The sequence below is a fragment of the Marmota monax genome, unplaced genomic scaffold (assembly GCF_021218885.2).
Source record: "Marmota monax isolate L192 unplaced genomic scaffold, Marmota_monax_Labrador192_F-V1.1 WCK01_AAM20220418_F8-fsc00019, whole genome shotgun sequence".
Lineage (NCBI taxonomy): Eukaryota > Metazoa > Chordata > Mammalia > Rodentia > Sciuridae > Marmota > Marmota monax.
Window position 1 is genome coordinate 10,167,859 of NW_026695242.1, and position 14,288 is coordinate 10,182,146.

At 38.3% G+C, this 14,288-nt stretch overlaps 1 protein-coding gene across 2 annotated transcripts in view; it reads right to left on the reverse strand.

The window, feature by feature from the left end:
• Nucleotides 1-14,288, reverse strand: part of Mypn (myopalladin) — a 121,840-nt gene that overhangs the window by 36,400 nt on the left and 71,152 nt on the right. For both annotated transcript variants that reach the window (XM_058577974.1, XM_046419722.2), the window contains 4 exons: nt 12,982-13,098; nt 11,543-11,915; nt 3,317-3,907; nt 1,998-2,136 (listed from right to left, as the gene is read on the reverse strand). In XM_058577974.1, the coding sequence (XP_058433957.1) occupies nt 1,998-2,136; nt 3,317-3,907; nt 11,543-11,915; nt 12,982-13,098 (1,220 nt within the window). The remainder of the gene's footprint in view (nt 1-1,997; nt 2,137-3,316; nt 3,908-11,542; nt 11,916-12,981; nt 13,099-14,288) is intronic.

Consider the following 14,288-nt stretch of genomic DNA (forward strand, 5'->3'; position numbering starts at 1 on the left):
AGTTCAGTAATTTAAAAATCAGAAATTAAGCTGGGTGGGGTGGCATGTGTCTGTAATCCCTGTGTCTCAGGAGACTGAGGCAGAAGGATACCAAGTTCCAGGCCAGCCTCAGCAACTTAGCTAGGCCCTAAGCAATTTAGCAAGACTCTGACTCAAAAAATGAAAGAGCTAGGGACTCGGGTTGTGGCTCAATGGTGAGGCACTGGGTTTGAGTCTTAGCACCACATAGAAATAAATAAAATAAAGGTCCCTTGACAACTAAAAAATATTTTAAAATAAATAAATAAATAAATAAATGGGCTGGGGATGTAGCTCAGTGGTTAAGTGCCCCTGGATTCAATTTCTAGTACCCAAAAAAAAAAAAAAAAATCAAAATTTAAGTAGTTTTAAGTAGCATATTTTCAAAAGATTCTGCTCAGTTAAGTTGCCTAATGTATAACACAATAGCAAAATATTGCATATCTATGACTCCATTGGAAGTAAGAGAAACACCAAAGAAAACAGCATATGGTCAGGAAAATCTGGAGCTTTGTTTCTAATTTGCCCCTTATGGAACAAATTCTGCAATATTTGGCATATTGTTTTGACGAAATTTTGTTATATTTCAAAATAGATTTTATCAGTTCTCATCTTGGGGAATAAACCAAGAGTTGAAATGCAAGCCTGCATTAAATATTAACCACTTGATTATCAAAACCACAAATAACCACATAATGTATCTTTCTTCTGTTTGCATGATGCTCACAGGCTTTCCTTTCCTCTTTGGTGAAACAGGATGTTGCCTGATGGCTGTTTCAGTGATTCAACCCAATACAAAAACTGAGAGAAACTTGTGATCACACCTCAGGGTACCTAAAGTTGAAGGATGTCAAGTGAAAGACAGCTTAAAACTCAAAGTTCCTAAAAGTCTCAACATCTCAAGACACAGATATCAATATACTCAGATGTTATGGTGTTTGTCTAAGCTGAGCTGAGGATTGCTGGAATAGACAACAGACACTCTCCCTGCTTCTTGAATATTGTAGTTCCCTCTTATGCATGACTTTGCTTTTCACAGTTTCAGTTTCCTGCAGTCATCTGGGTTCCAAAAATATTAAATCAAAAATTCCCCAGAATTAAATTTAAAAGTTTTAAATACATTTTATAACAGTATGTTATTATAATCATTTTTTATTGCAGTACTGGAAATGGAATCCAGGGGCACTTTACTACTGCGCTCCATCCTTAGTCCCTTTCATTTCATTTTCAGACAGGGTCTCACTAAATTTCCCAGACTGTCCTCAAACTTGAATCCTCTGTCCTCAGCCTCCTGATACCTAGGATTACGGGTGTGTACCACCATATCCAGTTCATTTTATTTTATTATTAGTTACTGTTGTTGATCTCTTACTGTGCCTAATTTTTAAATTAAATATTGTTGCCCAGTGTGATAGATAGTGCATGCCTATGATCCCAGTGGCTCAGGAGGCTGAGGCAGGAGGATTGTGAGTTCAAAGCCAGCCTCAGCAAAAGTGAGGTGCTAAGCAACTCAGTGATCCCAGTCTCTAAATAAAATTCAAAATAGGGCTGGGGATGTGGCCCAGTGGTCAAGTTCTCCTGAGTTCAATCCCTAGTATCCCCCCCACCAAAAAAAAATTTAAACATTATTATAGCTATGCACATACAGGAAAAAACATATGGGGATGGATACTGTCTGCAGTTTCAGCATCCACAGAGCATTTTGGACAGTATCTCCTGCAGATTAGGAGAGACTACTGTATATTCTATCATAGGCAAACACATATAAACAAGTAAAATGAATTAACAATGGGGTAATCAAGAACTGCAGATTCCTGCACGTGAGCTTCCTGTGTGAGTCTTAGCTAGTGCTCTACCACCTAAGCTGTAGCATCAACAGGTCAGAGGTCAGATGACCTAAGTATGCAAGGACTGAATTAAATAAAATTACATCCTTACAATAAAATTCCATTCAAACTACCAGAATCCAACAATCTTACCTGCTGGTTTGATCTGACATCGCTGAAACTCATTTTTTTCCCCAAGTCTAGAATCACTGCATTCTTAGCTTCACGAATGTAATCATCACTCATTGGTTGAGGAGACTTTGTATTTTTTTTCATTAATCCCTGGGAGGGCCTATAAAATAAATTCATACAGAACACATCATGAAAAGCATGAAGCATTGTACAAAGGCCTAGAAATCAGATACCAGTAGTTATTAGGCACTTGTGGGATTAAGCACTATACAGAGAATCTGTTTCTAGAGATATTTTTTAAATTTTTAGTTATTAAAAATCATTCAAAGCGCAAGTTGAAGTTTTTCTTTTTTGTAAACCTTATTAATTCCTTATAATCACAAGGATTATAATTTGCTTTACATTTAGAACACAACCAATTTGTAGGATTCTATTTCCCACTGAGTTTGCTAGTTTCATTGTTAACTAATTTTCCTAAGTCATTTTGTTTCTTTGTTATTATTACATTATTTTTTTCTTGTGGATGGAAGAAATATGTGTTTTCTGACCTATGTTAGTCAAATTTTCTGATTTCCAAATATGGAAGTCATTTAATTCTTTTTAAATAAATTTCTTGTGGAGCCCTCTGAATTTCTATTTTACTTTGGAGTCAGTGTCAGAAACTGCTAGTGCCTGCCAGCATTCACATCCTCTTCTTTGGCACAAAACAAATACATCTCCAGGCTCCTTGTAATTAGACAGACATGCTGACAGAGGTATAGCTAATAGGCCTGACAGAAGTGATGTAAACTTCTCGGCTATGTGTTCCAACTTCTTCTGTGTGCTATCTTCCCTCTTTCTCTTTTCACCAACCAAATGAAGAAGTCTCTTAATGACCTGGGAAATGGAGGGGTCCTGGGTGCCTGAATGACAGAATGGAAAAGACATCCCATAAACACGGTATAATCACACATTTCCAGCTTCAACTTGAGGTGTGAAACATCCTTCATGTGAGTCATGTTTAGAGACACAGGGAAATACTTAATAAGACCTAAATCTTTTGACTCAGTGAATAATGTTTACAAAATAATAACGTGCCAATATAATTTATTGCTTTTGAAACTGTTTAGACTTGATCTATAGAAAAAATAAAGATTTAATTGTGATTATAGAATTAAAAAAAATCATTCAAAGCAATCATGCCCTGTGTTCAAGGTCCTTGAAACCCATTTTTTTGTCTAACAGAGAGGATTTATCTAGGAATCCACTAAACAAAACTCCTGCCCCAAACCAGGCTATTCTAGGCATAGGTCCCCTCTTAACTGGCAACTCTTCCATCAAAAAACTTTAATGACACTTACGTGGATGGTGCACTTTTAGGTAGTCCCATGGCATTGGTGGGAGGGATGATAGGGAGAGATGGCAAAACAGAGCTGAGGAAAGCCACTGGGTTCTGAATCCGGTTGGTGGGAGAGACAGGAGTTGGTGACACACAGTGGGGCTGAAACTGGTTTCCACTAGGGATGGAAAACACAAGTGGTGGTGCTGCTGGCTCTGCTGGACCTGGAGGGGGTGGCTCATTTGAGATGGAAATGGCGCCTGGCGATTTGGTTTGCACAGAGGGGTGAGAAAGTAAGAGGCTTTCTTTGCTCACTGTCCTCTGAATGGGTTGGGAAGTGCTGCTCAAGGTGAACACTGGAGAGCTGGATGGGGACATAGTGGCTGCTGTGGTACTCGAAGAGGGGAAGAAATGCTTCGGCCGGGCCAAGCTGAATGTCTGTGATGGAGGGGCCTTCGCCTGCTTGCTGAAGGTGGTCACTGCCGGGGGAGCCACGGAGTTCAAAGCACTCATGTTGAAAGGAAACTCTTTAGGCGATGAAGGAGATGGGTTTTGCAAATGTTGTTGTTCTAGTAGGACTTGGTTATGAAGTTGTTGTAACTGAGTGGAATCACTGCACACAAAACAAGAGTGGAGAGAGAGAGGCATTACCATCAGCCTCATCCTTCAGGAAATATATATGGACTGTTTATAACCTGATGCTGATTATGAACCTCAAACCAAAGCAGCAAGAAATCAGCTCATCAATTACTGGTGAGTTTGTCTTTCCTTTTTCCTCTAAGGGGCCCTTTGCATTCTTTGTGCTGTGACCCTGGAGTTGTGCAACATAGAATGTCTGTAATTTAGAAAAGAGAGAGAGAGAGAGAGAGAGAGAGAGAGAGAGAGAGAGAGAGAGAGAGAGAGAGAGAAAATGTTCCTTACTATCCCAGCCTTGGATAGTCGCTGAGCTATGCACAGGTGTGAGTTCCTGCAAGGGATGATTTCTCTGAGACAAAATGCTGTATTAATCACTTTTCTTTCAAGGCCTGTGCATGCCAAGCACACACTTCGCCACTGAGCTACAACCTTCACCTCTTGATTTTTCTTAATTTTTTGGAGTTTAACACCTTTTTTCCTTCTTTTCATTAACATTTCCAATTTATCATAGGTGGAAAGGGTGACTTCACAAAATAAAGACTGAGTTCTATTTTCATTACTGCTGTGGAGTGCTACAAATTGAGTAATCCTTTGCTCATCTATAAAAAAAACTCTTTGTCTTAAATAAAACTAAGAATTCAAGAGCATTGGTTCCTTGGCACAGTAACTTTCTCTCCTTCCTCCCCCTCTCCCTCATATTAGAAGTGAGTTCTTAAGCCGAGAGAATAAAGGAGTATAAGTAAAATTTAATTAAACCTTTTCATAGCTTCATAATTGAAAAATTAATCAATCAAAAGAAGCAGAAAAATACAAACAGTAAACATTGTTTCTGCTGGTATTGACTTTTCCAATGATATGAAAGTATAAAAAAATCTTTTAATTTTTAATGGATCTTATATTTGGCAGGTCATATTGTGATTGCTATAGAATAAAGTGTTATGTGGTTTTTAGAACATGTTTGTAGTCTGAGTAAATTTTAATCTGATGACATTGCAGAAATATTGTACTGTGGTTATAAGAATTGCAAAGGTAATGCATGAATAATTATCTTAGGGGGGAAAAGGATGATAAGGAGAGTCCAGGAAGTCATTTGGTGTTGAGTTGCTCTTATTTTTCTTTATTTCCCATTGAATAAAAGCCAAGATCCAGTTTTCTCCTACAAGTAAGAATTTAAATGGCCTGTTAGCCTCTACTGTTCAGTGGACTTTATTGGGTTAGAGAGGTTCACAAACCTTAAACAAAATGATACATAGGATTTAGGGTCAAATTATTTTGATTGAGATTCTGAAAGAATTCAGTTGAGACTATGTCTTTGAACAGTTTTTTTTTTCATTGAAAGAACCTCATCTTGTTTTAGAGAGATCTTTAAACAGCTGTTTGAATTAGCTTATTCATTACATCAGGACAAGGAATTGATTCCAATCTTTTTTTTTTTTTTTTTGTACCAGGGTTTGAACCTTAACCACTGAGCCACATCCACAGCCATTTTATTTTTTATTTAGAGAAAGGGTCTCACTAAGTTGCTTAGGGCCTAGCTAAGTTGCTAAGGCTAGCTTTGAACTTGCAATCCTCGTGCCTCAGCCTCCTGAGCCAGTGGGATTACAGGTGTGTACCACAGCACCCAGCTCAAAAACTTTCATTGAGTCTTCTGAGTGTCTACTTTGCTAGGTTGAAGATATAAATATGCTTGAGAGCTTTTGAGTACTGACAATCTAGTGGGACATACATACTCCAATGCTGACATATAATAACCAGTGATTATTTACAAATAACATCTGGAATCTGCCATATCCTAACGAAGGCGCAAAATGCAATGAAAGGGTGAAAGAAGAGAAGATGAATCACCGTACATACTAGTTTAAAAATCCTAAGTGATTCCTCTTGTGCCAAATAACACCCTGCCAATAAATTGCTATAAACTCAGCTGCTCATTTCTAGTTGCTATGCAGATTTCTGATATCAGGTTTATACTAAGGCTTTCTTGCTATATATTATCAACTCTCTTCTCTTACTTTAAAATATCTTCCCTTTTGTAAAACTCAGTTTAACTAGATGGATAGAAAGACACATTGAGTCCTAATTCTGACTCAATCCCTATTATGTGTGTGGCTTTGGGTAGTCTCAGGACTTTTCTGATCCAGAGTCCCTTATAAATAAAATAGTAATAATATCTCAGTGTTGTTGTGAGAATTGATAATCACCTAAAACATTTAGGTGATCAAGAAGTGATGGCTGTGTGTGTGTGTGTATGTGTGTGTATTTAGCTTCTAAACTATAAAAAGTCAACTTTCAAAATTTGTAAGAATGAACATCTGTGTTTCAGAATGATAAGGATATGAAAGAATTTATTAGGGATTTTAAAAAAAATTGTTTTTAAAACAATTTAAAGGGTGGTTTATCACTGAGCCCTTATTATTTTTTTTTAATAATGTTTCTTGATAGGTTGCTTAGGGCCTCACTAAGTTGCTGAGGCTGTTCTCAAACTTGCAATCCTCCTGGCTCATTCTCCCGAGTTACTGGGATTACAGTTGTACACCACCATGCACAGTAGGAATTTTGAAATTTTGAGATAAAATGTCACATAATCATAACACAACAAACTTGAGTATTAAGTACTTTTGAAAGCCTTTTTGGCATCAATGTTGGGCAGTGTGTTCTAGAGTTAGCTCTTTCTGGCTCAGAAAGACAACTAGAGTCCATCTCCTCTGAACTACTGATTCAGTGTCCTTCTTTTGTAATTTGAAATCTTCAATGGTGGAAGGAAATTGGCAGGTGCTAAACATTATGGATTTCTCACCCTGTCAGTTTTTAAACATTTCCAAGGACATCACTGAGTAATATAAGTAGATGGGCTATGGTTTTTGAGGTGCTCACTGACTGGTAGCACATTATATCACCTGGAAACTGTAAAATATAAACAAACTTCACTGGTTTAGGCACCAATACCCAGAGAGTTAATTGGCCTGGGAAGGGATCCAGGTCCAGTTATTGTTATCTTTTGTGAATGTAAGTCAGTTGTTCTTAAAGTTCAGCCAGACTTAGTATATCCTGTAGGGCTGGAAACACAAACTCTAGGCCTACAGTTTCCAATTCAGAGTAATGCTCTTACTATAAGGTCGTAGGTGATCTTATAATCATCCAGGACTCAGAACCAATGTTCTACAGAAACACTTGTCCCCAAAGCATAGGCTTTCCCAGTATATCCTGACTTTTGTCTGACATTTTACATTTACATTTTAAATGTTAACAATTGTTTTTGTTTCCTGGGTATGGAAGGTAGCAATTCAGGTCATTTCTCTAATTCTAACAAATGGTTTCCAAATTGGTTGCACATTAAAATAATCCACGGAGAGATTCTGGTTCAATTGAGATGGAAAGCATAATTTTTTTTTTTAAAAAAACCTCCACAGTTTATTCTAGAGTGTAAGTAGGATGAAAAATCACTGCTTTGAACAGCTTGATATTCAAGTAGAAAATTTCAAAGTCAGACTTATCTAGGCTTTGATGATATGGTGTTTAAGAATGACAGCCTCCATTCCCAGGGCAGTTTTAAAATTGACATTATCTCTATTTTCCATATGAATGACAAACTGAAGGAATAAGCAAAACACTATATCCTTGAGAAGAATGAGTCTATATTTTTAATGCAAAACTTGTGAGGTTAAAACCAGTGGGGTTAAAATTAGTAACAGAAATCCCAACACAATGAAATGACACATTTTTGAGGTGATGGATATACTAATTATCTGATTCGATCAGTATACATTATATTTGTGTATTGAAATATCACACTTTACCTCATAAATATGTGCAATTATTCTGAGGCAATTTTTTAAAAACTGGCAAGAAAAGGTTATAGGCATGTGGATTCATAAAAGGTGTGTATGTGTATGTGTGAAGATACATACATATACATTCACACTTACACTACTGTAAAATATGTACACACAATTAAGAGAAGACTTAAGGAAGGCAAGAAATACCAAGGAAGTATATAGAGCTTAAGACTATATTTTTAGAGGGTACCACTACATAAATTAGCAGAAAGAATTTTTTTTTTAACTAATTAGAAATCTCATATGTCTACTTAATTCTCCTCTTCATAAAGAACCTGATTTTATTCATGGTGGCAGTATGTGCAGCTAACTTTGCAATTATTATACCATATGCCTAAATTTTGGCCAATGAGATATAAGCAGAAGATTTTTGATGACACCTCTAAAAAGATTCCTTAAAAGGGCTTCTGACATTAAGAATGTGACTCCTGGGCTGGGGTTGTAGCTCAATGGTAAAGCTCTTGCTTAGCACATGTGAGGCACTGGGCTCAATCCTCAGCACCACATAAAAATTAATTAATTAATTAATTAAAGGTATTGTGTCCATCTACAACTAAAAAAAGAAAAAAGAACAAAAAAAAAAAAAAAAAAAAAGAACGTGACTTTTGCCCATTCACTCTTTCTGCTACCTGAAATGCAAACATGATGACTAGATGATCATCAGCTATCTTGGACTACAGGAGGTCCCTAGAGAAGCCAGCATTGGAGATAGCAGATGGGAAAGATAGGAGACTTTTTTTTCCCCCTCTGTACTATGTTCTGGGAATCGAACCTAGGAGTGTTCCAACACTGTGCTACACCCCCGGCTCTTTTATTTTTTATTTTTATACAAGTTCTCACTAAATTGCCCTTGAACTTTCGATCCTCTTGCCTCAGACTTAGAGTCATTGGGATTATAAGTGGTGCCTCATGACTGGTGGACACTGGGTTCTTCATGACCATGTAACTACCAAAACAGCCCCAGAATGCCCTGTTTGCTTCCTTTTTGTGAGAGAAAATGAACCCTCATTGTGTTTATTTTGGCTTTCTGTAATATGAAGCTCCATTTAACCCTAACCAACATACCTAATAGCCCCTAACACAGTCCCTGGGTAAAAGAAAGCCCTACAAAGAAGGCAATCCCCAAGGACGTTGTTTGGAGTTACCTATTCCCCACAACTCCCTCCTTTGAGTACTTCCATACATGGCTCCTGACCTGACCCATGTAACTTCTCTTCCTTCCAAACAAATCCTCTGCAAAGCTAGGTGGTTGGAGTGGTCATCAGACCAGTCTGGACCAATTAGAATTTGGAATCAAGCTGCTGAGAACAAGTAAATCAGGTGTGGTATTTGGCACAGATCATGTTAGAGAGGGGGAACTTAGTCATGATGGGTCACAAAAGAATTGATAAGTCTGCAAATGGTGAAGAATAGAGCAGATATGTAAAGAAAAACAAAGAGACGCCCAGACAGAAGGTGAGTCAGCTGGATGAGCTTCAGTGGGCAAGGCTAGCATGACTATATGATCCCTGAGTCACAGGCCAGGAGGCCTAGCTCCCAGCTCTCCAGTTCTTTTGCTGGGAGAGTTTTGTTTTCTGTTCCTGTCTATATCACTTCAATAATCTCCTCCCTTCTTTTCACTTTAAGTGGATTCTTGCTTCCTGGATTAACTTTGAGGGCACTGAGACATTTATGGAAGTGACTTGCTTAGACACATTTTATAAAATTGAATTTTATGCCCAGAATTTTGCCTTATGTGTTAAGAATATAGATCTGAAACAGAGGGATGATCTAAATAAACCTTCTCTCTTAGTTCTTGAATAAACCCTCTAGTCTTCACCTGCTCTTAGTTACTTGTTTCTCATGATGGTAACAGTTGATGAAATTTGTCACTCTCCTTTTAATTTACTTATTTATTTATTTGCATTGCTGGGTATAACCCAGAGCCCTGCATATGCTAGACAAGCACTCTACTACGGAGTCAAACCCACAGCCCCAACAGTTGATGAATTTTGATCTGATCATCCTTCCCCACGTCTCAGCCAATAAACATCCCCCAATTTTATTTTTAGGGAGGCAGATTAAGACTTGATCTCCCATCTGCTCACCTCATGAATGAACTTTATTTTGTAAAACTCTTGGTTTCAGTGATTGGCATGCTGTGTGGTGGGCAACATGGGCCTGCCTGGTTCAATAACAAAACTAAACAGCATGACTTGTGTCCCGTGAACATCTCATGGTTAGCTCTGAGCAATACCTAGTGGGGGCACTATTGCTGTAGATGTTCTTGTTGATACTTAAAAATTTTTGTGGAATTATAAACATAATTTCTATCATTTTGTTGTGTAGATGAAATTGAACATACTAGTATCATGCTTTGTATTTTTTCTTTTTTAATGGTACTTGGGATTAAACTCAGGGGCACTGGACCACTGAGCCACATCTAAGCCCTGGTTTTTTTTTTATATTTTTTATTTTCATTTTTAGAGACAGAGTCTCACTGAGTTGCTTAGTGCCTTATCCTTGCTGAGGCTGGCTTTGAACTCTCGATCCTCCTGCCTCAGCCTCCCAAACCTCTGGGATTATAGGAGTGTACCACTGCACCCAGCTATTCTCTGTATTTGCTTTGGTTGGATGATCATTAAACATTGCCACACAGCTCTGACAGAGGTTCTCTAGAGAGTTATGATGACAACCACAGTTTCTGGGTTGAATCACAAAACCATCACTTCTTTCAACCTATGATATTTATATAAAACCTACTATGATTAATACAGTGTATCCAGCAATAGCAAAGAACTGTCTAAAAAAAAAAAAACTAAATAGCTTTCCATAATCAATACAAAAGCTTAAATTGAAGCAGAAATGGTAAATACAAGGTTTAAATCACAGACTATCTATGTTATTAGACAAAAGAAAGGGCTTTATAAAAAGAGCACACATAGGGTGTGGTGGTGCACGCCTGTAATCTTAGCAACTTAAGAGGATCACAAGTTGGAGGCCAGCCTCAGCAACTTAGTGAGACCCTGTCTCAGAACAAAACAAAACAAAAAAGGGTATAGCTCAATGATAGAAAGCTTGTGGGTTCAATCTCCAGTACTGAAAAATAAATAAATAAATAAATAAATAAGAGCATAGACATTTACCCAGAGAACTCTGACCTTAGACAGAGTTATAAGGTCAATGTTCTTTCTGAACATTGTTTTGAGGTAGAACATTAATCATATGGATGATAGTGAAAGTAAATCCACAGTGATGTAAGGATATACTTTTTTTTTGGGTACTGGGGACTGAATTCAGGGGACACTCGGTCACTGAGCCACATCCCCAGCCCTATTTTATATTTAATTAGAGACAGGGTCTCACTGAGTTGCTTAGTGCCTCGCAGTTGCTGAGGCCGGCTTTGAACTTGAGATTCTCCTATCTCAGCTTCCTGAGCCACTGGGATTATAGGTGTTTGCCACCTCAAGGATGTACTTTTACAATGCACTTGATGTGTCTTTTCTTGTTTGATAATTCCCTTTTTCAAATGCATCATTTAAAAAAATATATATATATATATATATATATATATATATATTTGTTTTTTTTTTAGTTGTTCATGGACCTTTATTCTACTTATTTTACTTATTTATTTACATGTGGTGCTGAGAATAGAAACTCAGGGCCTCACACATCAGGCAAGCACTCTACCACTGAGCCCCAACTTCAGCCCCAAATCCATCATTTTTAAGAAGATCAGACTCAACAAAGACTCACAGGTACTCTTGGTTATTCATTCTAATTTTTTTACTTACAGTTTGGGTTTGGCCAGAACTGGAGGGGGCTCTTTGACGGGTGAGGAAGGCTCTGGGATTTTTGTGGCCTGTCCGTTGAACCTCTCCGGGAAGGAATTGGGCCTGGTCTGGTTGGTGGTTGCAACTCCAGCTTCAGAGGATGCTTCGCTTCCTTTGTCATCTTCAGGCAGGTTGAAGTGCACACGGAGCCCAATCCTGGAGCTGGATCGGGGCTCATTATGGTTCACCAGAACCCCTTCTAGTTTGGGTTTGGGGGCCTGTTCCACAGAAGGAGGCTCTGGGTTGGGTGGGGATGGCTGTTGATCAAGAACAGCCAGGTTGGTGGTGGAGCTGGCAGGGTGAAGAGACCCATTATTGCTGAGGTCTTCATTTCCTGAAAGGACAATCACATGACCTGAGTTAGCCTTACCCAACAAGGTTGAATAGGATTGTAACCTCAGGTTGGGGTACAAAAGGGACAGTAAGGGGCTGGGGTTGTGGCTCAGTGGTAGAGTGCTTGCCTAGCAAGTGTGAGGCACTGGGTTCAATTCTCAGCATTGCATATAAGTAAATAAAAAAAAAATAAAGGTCCATTGACAACTAAAAAAATATTTTAAAAAACCCAAAAAACAAAAGGGACAGTAATCAAACCAGGTAAGTGTACAATAGAAAAATGTTTGACAAAAACACATCAGAATCTGGGGTGTTAAAGAAGGGTGATGATGCAGGAAAAAAATAAATTTAAAATCTACGTACTCAGCTGTGGATATTGCTCAGTAGTAGAGCACATACTTAGTAGTCTACAGGCCCTGGGTTTGATCCCCAGCACCACCAAAAACAAAAACAAAAAGCCAACAAAACAAAATGAAAAATAAGCACTCTTTTAGAAAGAATTTTGGGTGTTTAAGACAGGCATGGTGGTGCACACACACCTGTAATCCCAGCGGCTCAAGAGGCTGAGGTAGGGGGATCAAAAGTTCAGAGTCAGCCTCAGCAACTCAGTGAGGCCCTGTCTCAAAATAAAAAAAAGGGTTGGGTATATATGCTCAGTGGTTAAACGCCCATGGGTTCAATCCCTGGTGTGCGTGCGCACACACACACACACACAAAATGTAGGTATCTAATCATTCATATAACACCAAGGAAGGCTGAGGATGTAGTTCAGTGATGGAGAGTTTGCCTACCATATATAAGACCCTGTGTTTGATCCCCAGCACAGCAAAACAACCCAAGGAGAGGTTTTCTTATGAAGTATGAAAGCAATAGCTGAAAAACTGAGGTGATACAGGTAGTGGCTTTAAATACTATAAGAAATTGAATATTGGACATGATTCAAGAACATTTTTCTTAATTCAATTCTTTTTTGATTCATATGTGAAACACTAAGGAAGGGTGACACAAACTCTGCACACTCACACTCCAAATCAGTCTAAACTGTTCTGGCACATAAGAAGCCTTACCTCTCACATCCAGCTGTGCAATGCTTGACACTGTGCCATACTTATTGCTTGCTGTACATGTGAAGCAGCCAGAGTCTTCTGCAAACACTTCAGCGATGACCAAAGTGCAAATCTCCTCTACATGCCAGTAAAACAGAATTGTTACTGACTTCATCATGAAAGTGAAATTACAGAATTTACTAATATCAATCAGATGATTCTATAAAAGTCAATACAAGTAAAAAGGGGCTGGGGATTTGGCTCAGTGGTAGAGCGTTTGCCTAGCATGCATGAGGCCCTGGGTTTGATTCCCCGCACCTTTAAGATAAGCTGGCTCCTCTCAACCTCAGGTGATGAATCATGATTGGTAAACCAGTCATGCTAACTATTCTTGTTAAGTGGTAGTATGTGAAACTATCAGGTCAATGAGATGTCATGGAAAATCTGCTAGAGAGTTTCTGGAAAGTTTTCCTTGTCCTTTAAAGGGAACAGAAGATAGTGAAATTTCCTGTTTTTGCCTCTGGATGTTGTCATATGGTTGTGATACCTGGAACTGTGGCAGCCATCTTAGGTCTAAGAGTAGAAGCAGTCTAAGAGAATACTCTGCTGATGGCAGAATGCAAAATGGAAAAAAGGCTTGGCCTCTGATGATCTCCAAGCTGCTAAAGTAACCAATACCAGGACTGCCATTTCTTAGGGAGTCTTATTATGTGAGAAAATACCTTTTTATTATTGTTTAAGCTGTTTTTATTTAAGTCTTTTTTACTTTCTACCTAAAGAATCATAAATCATGTAGAAGCAAGTTTGGTTTTGGTGACTCTCAGACCTTATTTTAAACCCTTGACCTATGCTGCATTTTTCTGTTCCCTTTCCCAAACATTCACACTCTTTATCTTTCAGCAATCCATTCTCAGAAAATGATCTTGTAAAGTTATTCACACGACACTATACCTGCCTGTTATTCTCCAAACGTATTTGCATTAAACAAGGTGGGAGAAAGAACTTTCTAGCTGCAGAATTTTCAGTCATGGAACTGAAAACAGTAGGACCTGTTTGGGTTTATTTTGGGGTGATTCCGAAGCTATTTTGTGTATTTGACTGCCTAATGAAAACTCCCACTCTGATCAGAAGTATCAAGGGGTTTGACAGTAGCTAGCAATGAGCAGTGAAATGCAGGCAAGGTCACAAGTGTTCTTTAAGTTACTTTAGGGTCCTTTTTAAAACTACTTCCAAAGTAGACAAGAAAGTAAAGGGTGGTAGTTAATTTGTAAAAAATAAACAGAAGCAAAAGGACCTAATTGGGAAATATGTCAAGAGAAAAGGATTAA